At 56.6% G+C, this 6,862-nt stretch overlaps 1 protein-coding gene across 1 annotated transcript; it reads right to left on the reverse strand.

Annotated features, from left to right (window-relative positions):
- Positions 1–3,826: 3,826 nt before the first annotated feature.
- Positions 3,827–6,630, reverse strand: NEU4 (neuraminidase 4). Its single transcript, XM_066281152.1, has 3 exons — positions 6,430–6,630; positions 6,078–6,333; positions 3,827–5,049 (listed from the first exon to the last, which is right to left on the reverse strand). The coding sequence occupies exons 1-3, from the start codon at positions 6,628–6,630 to the stop codon at positions 4,049–4,051; spliced, it is 1,458 nt and encodes a 485-aa protein (XP_066137249.1). The 3' UTR covers positions 3,827–4,048.
- Positions 6,631–6,862: the final 232 nt, after the last annotated feature.

Here is a 6,862-nt window from a genome sequence, read left to right on the forward strand (position 1 = left end):
CTGGCCTGTGGTGGCGCAGTGGACAAAGCATCAACCTGGAATGCTGAGATCACCGGTTCATAACCCTGAGCTGGCCTGGCCAAAGCACATATGAGAAGCCACTACTCACTTCCCTCCACTTCTCCCTCTCTTTGTCTCTCCTCTCTAAAATCAGTAAGTAAAATCTTTTAAAATTTTTACATTAATGTAATTTTGATATGTTGTTGTTTTGATTAGATTTTTTTTTTTTTTTGGCAAGAGAGAGAGAGAAAGAGAGAGGCTGGAAAGAAAAGAGATGAGAAGCATCAATTCTTTGTTGCGGCACCTTTGTTGTTCATTGATCGCTTTCTCATATGTGCCTTGACGGGGGGGGGCTACAGCAGAGCAAACACAGAGACATGCTCGCAAATCTTTAATTAAAAAAATAATGTTAAAAAAACAAAACATACTCATGTATTACAATCCATTCATTTCCTACTGCTTATGTTCATGGTTGCGGGTGGCTGGAGCCAATCACAGCTGTCCTCCGGGACAACACCAAATTTTTATTGGATAATGCGTAACCTACACGGGTCATTGTATGGCTCTCACAGAATTACATTTTAAAATATGTGGCATTCATGGCTCTCTCAGCCAAAAAGGTACCTGACCCCTGCTCTAACCAGTGTGCCACTGCCTGGTAAGGCTGATTGGATTCTTAATATTTGCTTTTTCTTTTTTTTTTTTTTTTTTTTTTTTTCATTTTTTCTGAAGCTGGAAATGGGGAGAGACAGTCAGACAGACTCCCGCATGCGCCCGACCGGGATCCACCCGGCATGCCCACCAGGGGCGACGCTCTGCCCACCAGGGGGCGATAATCTGCCCATCCTGGGCGTCGCCATGTTGCGACCAGAGCCACTCTAGCGCCTGGGGCAGAGGCCACAGAGCCATCCCCAGCGCCCGGGCCATCTTTGCTCCAATGGAGCCTTGGCTGCGGGAGGGGAAGAGAGAGACAGAGAGGAAGGAGAGGGAGAGGGGTGAAGAAGCAGATGGGCGCTTCTGCTGTGTGCCCTGGCCGGGAATCGAACCCGGGTCCTCCGCACGCTAGGCCGACGCTCTACCGCTGAGCCAACCGGCCAGGGCCTATTTGCTTTTTCTTGATCTTACCAGTTTGATGTGTATTTTCTTTCATTCCTTGCCTTTTTTTTTAATTGATCACTATTTTTTTTTTTGTATTTTTCTGAAGTTGGAAACGGGGAGGCAGTCAGACAGACTCCGCATGCGCCCGACCGGGATCCACCCGGCATGCCCACCAGGGGGTGATGCTCTGCCCATCTGGGGCGTCGCTCTGTTGCGTCCAGAGCCATTCTAGCACCTGAGGCAGAGGCCATGGAGCCATCCTCAGCGCCCAGGCCAACATTTTTGCTCCAATGGAGCCTTGGCTGCTGGAGGGGAAGAGAGAGACAGAGAGGAAGGAGAGGGAGAGGGGTGAAGAAGCAGATGGGCGCTTCTGCTGTGTGCCCTGGCCAGGAATCGAACCCGGGACTCTTACACACCAGGCCAACACTCTACCACTGGGCCAACTGGCCAGGGCAATTGATCACTATTTTATTTTCTCATTTGTCACCTCTAACAATCTGGTGATTATACAGTTTGCTATTCTTTCAGCACTTGCTCTAGAGATTCCTAAGGCCAGCCTGGGCCAGGACATGAATTCGGAGGACATTACTCATCCAGTGCAGAACTGAATGACAGGACATGGGCCGTATACACCTGCGAGTTCTACACTTCCGGAAACCCCACCCCACCACTACCCTTGCTCGTCTTTGTTAGCCTCTCTGGTTTAGATTTTAAGACAAGACCTGTTGTAAAGACCTGCTGAGGGCCAGACCAGCTGTTCCCCCCAGGCAGGGAGAGGGGTGGTTGGCCTGAGGTGGGAGTCCACGAGTGCAGGCAGGTTTAGGGCTCTGGGGGGCCCTGGATCAAGGCTCCTGTCCTGCCACTGCCTGGAGCCCAGTGGTGACCTTACAGGGGCCTGAGAATAAAGGTGAGCGATAAGGGGTTCCCTAGACAGCTACAAGACTTCTTGGATGCCCCACCTTTGGGGCAGGTCACCTAACAGGCCTTGTGAAGAAATTATATCCAGGCTTGTGTGTGGTGGGTGTGCTGGGTATGAAAGATAGCTAATCAGAGAGTGACAGTTAGGAAACCACTTGTGCTAAAACACAGTAGAATTTTTTTTTTTTTTTTAGCAAGAGAGATAGAGAGAGATAAAAACAGGAAGGGAGAGAAATGAGAAGCATCAACTCATAGTTGTGGGGGACAGGCTGTAAGCTGACAAAGTCCTCACAGCCCTCCCCCACATTCCTGGTTTGATTGAATTGTTAAAGGCAAATCTATATTCCCTTCCTCTTACCCTTTACATGACTTTGTATCAGAGACTTCCTTGCTAAAATTCATGGGAATACCCAAGTGCAAGCTGCTTTGTTCTCTGCATCTTAAATAAAGTTGTTTTTGAGTTTCTGGGCCTTTGGTAGGTAGGTCATCAGCCTGCCTGCTAGGACCTCCCGATCCCATTCCTTTTCTCTCTGTTTATTTATTTTTTCTTTTTTTTTTTTTTTTTTTTTTTTGTATTTTTCTGAAGCCAGAAACGGGGAGGCAGTCAGACAGACTCCCGCATGTGCCCGACAGGGATCCACCTGGCATGCCCACCAGGGGGCGATGCTCTGCCCATCTGGGGCGTCGCTCTGTTGCGACCAGAGCCACTCTAGTGCCTGAGGCAGAGGCCACAGAGTCATCCTCAGCACCTGGGCCAATCTTGCTCCAATGGAGCCTCAGCTGCGGGAGGGGAAGAGAGAGACAGAGAGGAAGGAGAGGGGGAGGGGTGGAAAAGCAGATGGGCGCTTCTCCTGTGTGCCCTGACCGGGAATCGAACCCAGGACTCCTGCACGCCAAGCCGACACTCTACCACTGAGCCAACTGGCCAGGGCCACATATCTTATTTTAAAGTAAAAAAACAAAACGGGAACAAATACAATATTTAAAATAAAGAACAAGTAAATTTAAATCAACAAACTGACCAGTATTTCAATGGGAACTATAGTCCTGCTTTTGGCTAATGAGATGGTCAATGTACGGTTCCATACTTGTCACTGCTAGCCGTAAGAAGTGATATGACGCGCTTCTGGAGCCATGACGCATGTGTACCGCGTCACCAGAAGTAGTACTGTACGTGAGCGACGCCACCACTTACAGTACTCCAGGAGCACAGGATGCATCTTCTCACTGACCACCAATGAAAGAGGTGCCCCTTCCGGAAGTGCAGCAGGGGCCGAATAAATGGCCTCAGGGGGCCGCATGCAGCCTGCCGGCCGTAGTTTGGGGACCCCTGTTCTACATGAGCATATTTTATTTTTACAACCAGAAATGAAGAAGAAATAAAAATGTGCTTCCATGTGGGCACAGGGGCATGTCCTGGCAGGTAACACTGCCTGCAACACTCCAGCGGGAAATGCAGAGACATGCAAGGCAGCCCCTATGCACACCCCAAGCAGATGTGGGAGCTGCCGCACCTAGACCCACTTTTCTTGGCCCCACCTCTGACAGAGTTTGGCCAAAGGGGTGGATGGGTAGGGGGAAACAGTGCAATGAGATTGGGGGGGGGGGCAGGCAAGTGGGCGAGAGAACTGGGTGCCCTCCGCAGGGCTTTGATGGGGAAAGAACTCAAGAGAAACGTATGTCCCTGGGCATAAATGCACAACCCCTTTATTTCCCATCCAGAACCCAGGAAGCAGAGTGAGATTAAAGAGCCAGATGCCAAAAACACTTTGTGCTGGTCTAAAGGTCCAGAGTCACCGGCCTTCACCCACGGCCTGACGCCTGCCCTTACAGGGCTGGGTGGGTATAAAAGTGTTGAAACTGAACTTCCTGTCTGTCATTGCACAAGGTCCTTCTTGGAGACACACTCTCATGACTGTCCATGCAGAGGCCAAGGGGCAAAGGCACCTCTCCAGGGGGCACCCCAGAGCTCTCTCCAGGCCCTTGCCTCCTCCCCCTTTGTCCCCAGGGCCAGGCCTGGGCAGAGCGCCCGTTAGGAGGGCCAGCACTGTTGCTGAGGCTTGCCCCCCAGGGGGGGTGGCTCAGCACGTGGAAGCACGTTCTCCAGGACCTCACCCAGGGAGAACACACAGAAGGAGATCTCCTCATAGGACACCCGGGCTCCGCTCTCATACAGACAGGCAAAGGTCAGGGCACCCTTGGGGGTGGGCCCGATGGATGCCAGGTCAGAGTAACCACTGGGGCCCTGGTAGATCACCCAGGGCTTCGTCCAGCTGTGGGGGTCCAGGGGGAACCTGCTCAGATGGACACCCATATGGAGCCGAGCCCTGCGCCCCGTGGGGTGAGAGTACAGCAGCCACGTGGGGCTCTGGGTCAGGGTGGCAGAGGGCCTGAGGAGTTCCAGGCTCCAGCCCCTCCTGTCCCCACCAAGCCCAGGCTCTGGGCTAGGCTCCCTGAGGCCAGGGTCCCTGGGGCCATTCCCAGATCTTTCTGTCCCATGCAGCCCCCCACCCTCTGGGGTGTCTCTAACTCCCTCCTCTGGGGACTCCTGGGTTCCAGGACAGAGGCTTGGAGCAAAGGGGGTCTTCTTAGAGCCCACTGACCATCCCTGGTCACCAGGCCGGCTAGAGGGTGGGGCTGGAAAGCCCAGGATGCTGCCCTGGCAGCCCCAGGCAGTCTCAGCCAGGGTGGGCACCAGCTCCCCCAACAGAAAGGAGGTGCCCTCATCTGTACTGAGGGCCTGCACGCGGCTTCCCAGGGGGCTCCGGGCGTTACAGTAGAGGACACTGCCAGCCTGCCCTCTGTCTACCACCGCCAGTTGGCACTCGCCCGAGCGCAGGTTGGACACAAGGCCACCATTGTGCCAGGTCTGGCCATGGTCGTCACTGTAGAAGGCGAAGGCGTGGGGGCTGGTCCTGCAGATCTTGCCAAAGCATTCGCGCCGGTCCACACGGTAAGTGTAGGCTGGCACCAGCAAGCGGCCCGAGGGCAGCTGGATGCCGTGGCCTGGGCCCACCGCAAATGTGGCCCAGTCTGCAAATACAGGGGCTGCTGGTTACCTCAGGAGGGGACAGCCACAGCCGCAGGGGGTGGGGAGGACGGGAGCAGTGCCTGGGATCGGGGAGCAGTGTGTGAGGGAGCCACCTGCTGACTGTACCTCTGCCCTCCACTCCTTCGGGTCACCCTGAGTCCTCCTGGGCTGGACAAGCCTCCGAAGGACATTAGCAGGAGGGGAAAACCCAGTCAGGCCACTTGTTTCTCAGCATGTGAGCGGGCGGGCAGTACTGGAACTCAGGTGGACGGCCAACCACCGTGCCCAGCATGAGGGCTATCCAGACAGGAGTAGCTGAGAGGGGTGAGGTGTGAGGAGCTTCAGGGCTGGGTAGAGGCAGCCCCTCCTGGCCCTGGGCCCAAATTCCCCTATAGAGTCCCCACCAACAGGTAGCTCTTCAATTAGCTCCAGGCCTCAGAACCTGCCACCTGCCAGGGTTAGAGTATCCCCTAAGGGCAAGGGGCAGCCAGGCCCTTGGGGAGAGGCAGCTGGAGTGAAGGAAATGCTCTGAGATAAGGGAGAATGAGGAGGGGGGGGAGGAGGGGAGGAGGGGGAGGAGGAGGGGGAGGAGGGGGGAGGAAGGGGGAGGGGAGGAGGGAGAGGAGGGGGAGGAGGGGGAGGGAAGAGGGGGAGGGGAGGGGAGGAGGGAGAGGAGGAGGAGGAGGAGGAGAGAGAAGGTGGAAGAAGAAGTGGTTCAGGATAGAGGCCTTGGGGTTTGGGCACTCAAATTAAAACACAGCTCAGGGAGATGCAGACCTCCTCCTGCGGACATGACCAATATCCGTATACGGACTCAGGGGTCAGGTATGAGACAGCCGGGCAAACGGTGTCCATGGGCCTTAGGCTGGGGGGTGGGGGCGAAGACGGGCAGCCCAGGGACCTTGAGCTAGACCCGACCCCACCAGCGGTTCGGAACCCCCACGGCGGTGAGGGTTCACCGCACCTGGTGCAGACCCACCCCCCTTCCACCCCGCGTAGACTCCTTGTGCGCCGTCCCTGCCCGGCCTACCCTGCTCAGCGCCTCCCACCGCCTCCGCGGTGAGGTCCCGCGGGCCGTCCCAAGTGCGCCCCGCATCCGGGCTGGTCACGCAGCAGAGGCGCGCGGCGTTCCTGCCCGCGGTGATCTGCGCAGCCTCGGAGGTTTGGCCACGCACGGCCACGAAGAAGAGGAAGACGGTGCCGGTGTGCGCGTCGTGCACCGGGCAGGGGTTCATGGACCGGTGCTCCTCCAGGGCTGCGGTGCCCAGCACTCGCACGGCATCCCACTACCGGGAAGGGGGGATGGAGAGGCAGAGGGGAGGGCGGCCTCAGTTTCCCGCCTGTACGGGCACGCTCGCTCCCGCCCTCGCCCGGTCACTCACCCGCACGGAACCGCCCTCCAGCGTGCCGCGCCTCTGCACCAGGCGGTGGGCGTGCGCGTCGTTGGGGCTGAGCCGCTGCTCCGCGAAGGCCAGCAGGGTGGGCCCGGGGGGCACGGGCAATAGCGCGGGCACGCGGTAGGTCAGGCCGTTCCTCTCGCTCTGGAAGAGCACGGTCCGCATGGGGACTAGTGGGGTCTCCATGCTCTGCGGGCCCATGGCAAGTGGGTCAGTGGGCAGGATCCAGGCCTGCTCCCCTAGCTCCATCTGATGGTTCGTCTGCACCTACCCATGCCCAGTCACATTCTTGTGCCCACCAACGAGCACCCTGTCCCAGGCTCTCTACCTACTTCTTAAATCATGGCCAGTACACCCCCAAATGTTTGGAATCGGCCCCTTCCTTCTGTCAGCACAACCCTTGTAGGGAGAGCAGGGC

The sequence above is a fragment of the Saccopteryx bilineata genome, chromosome 5 (assembly GCF_036850765.1).
Source record: "Saccopteryx bilineata isolate mSacBil1 chromosome 5, mSacBil1_pri_phased_curated, whole genome shotgun sequence".
In the NCBI taxonomy this organism is placed as follows: Eukaryota; Metazoa; Chordata; class Mammalia; order Chiroptera; family Emballonuridae; genus Saccopteryx; species Saccopteryx bilineata.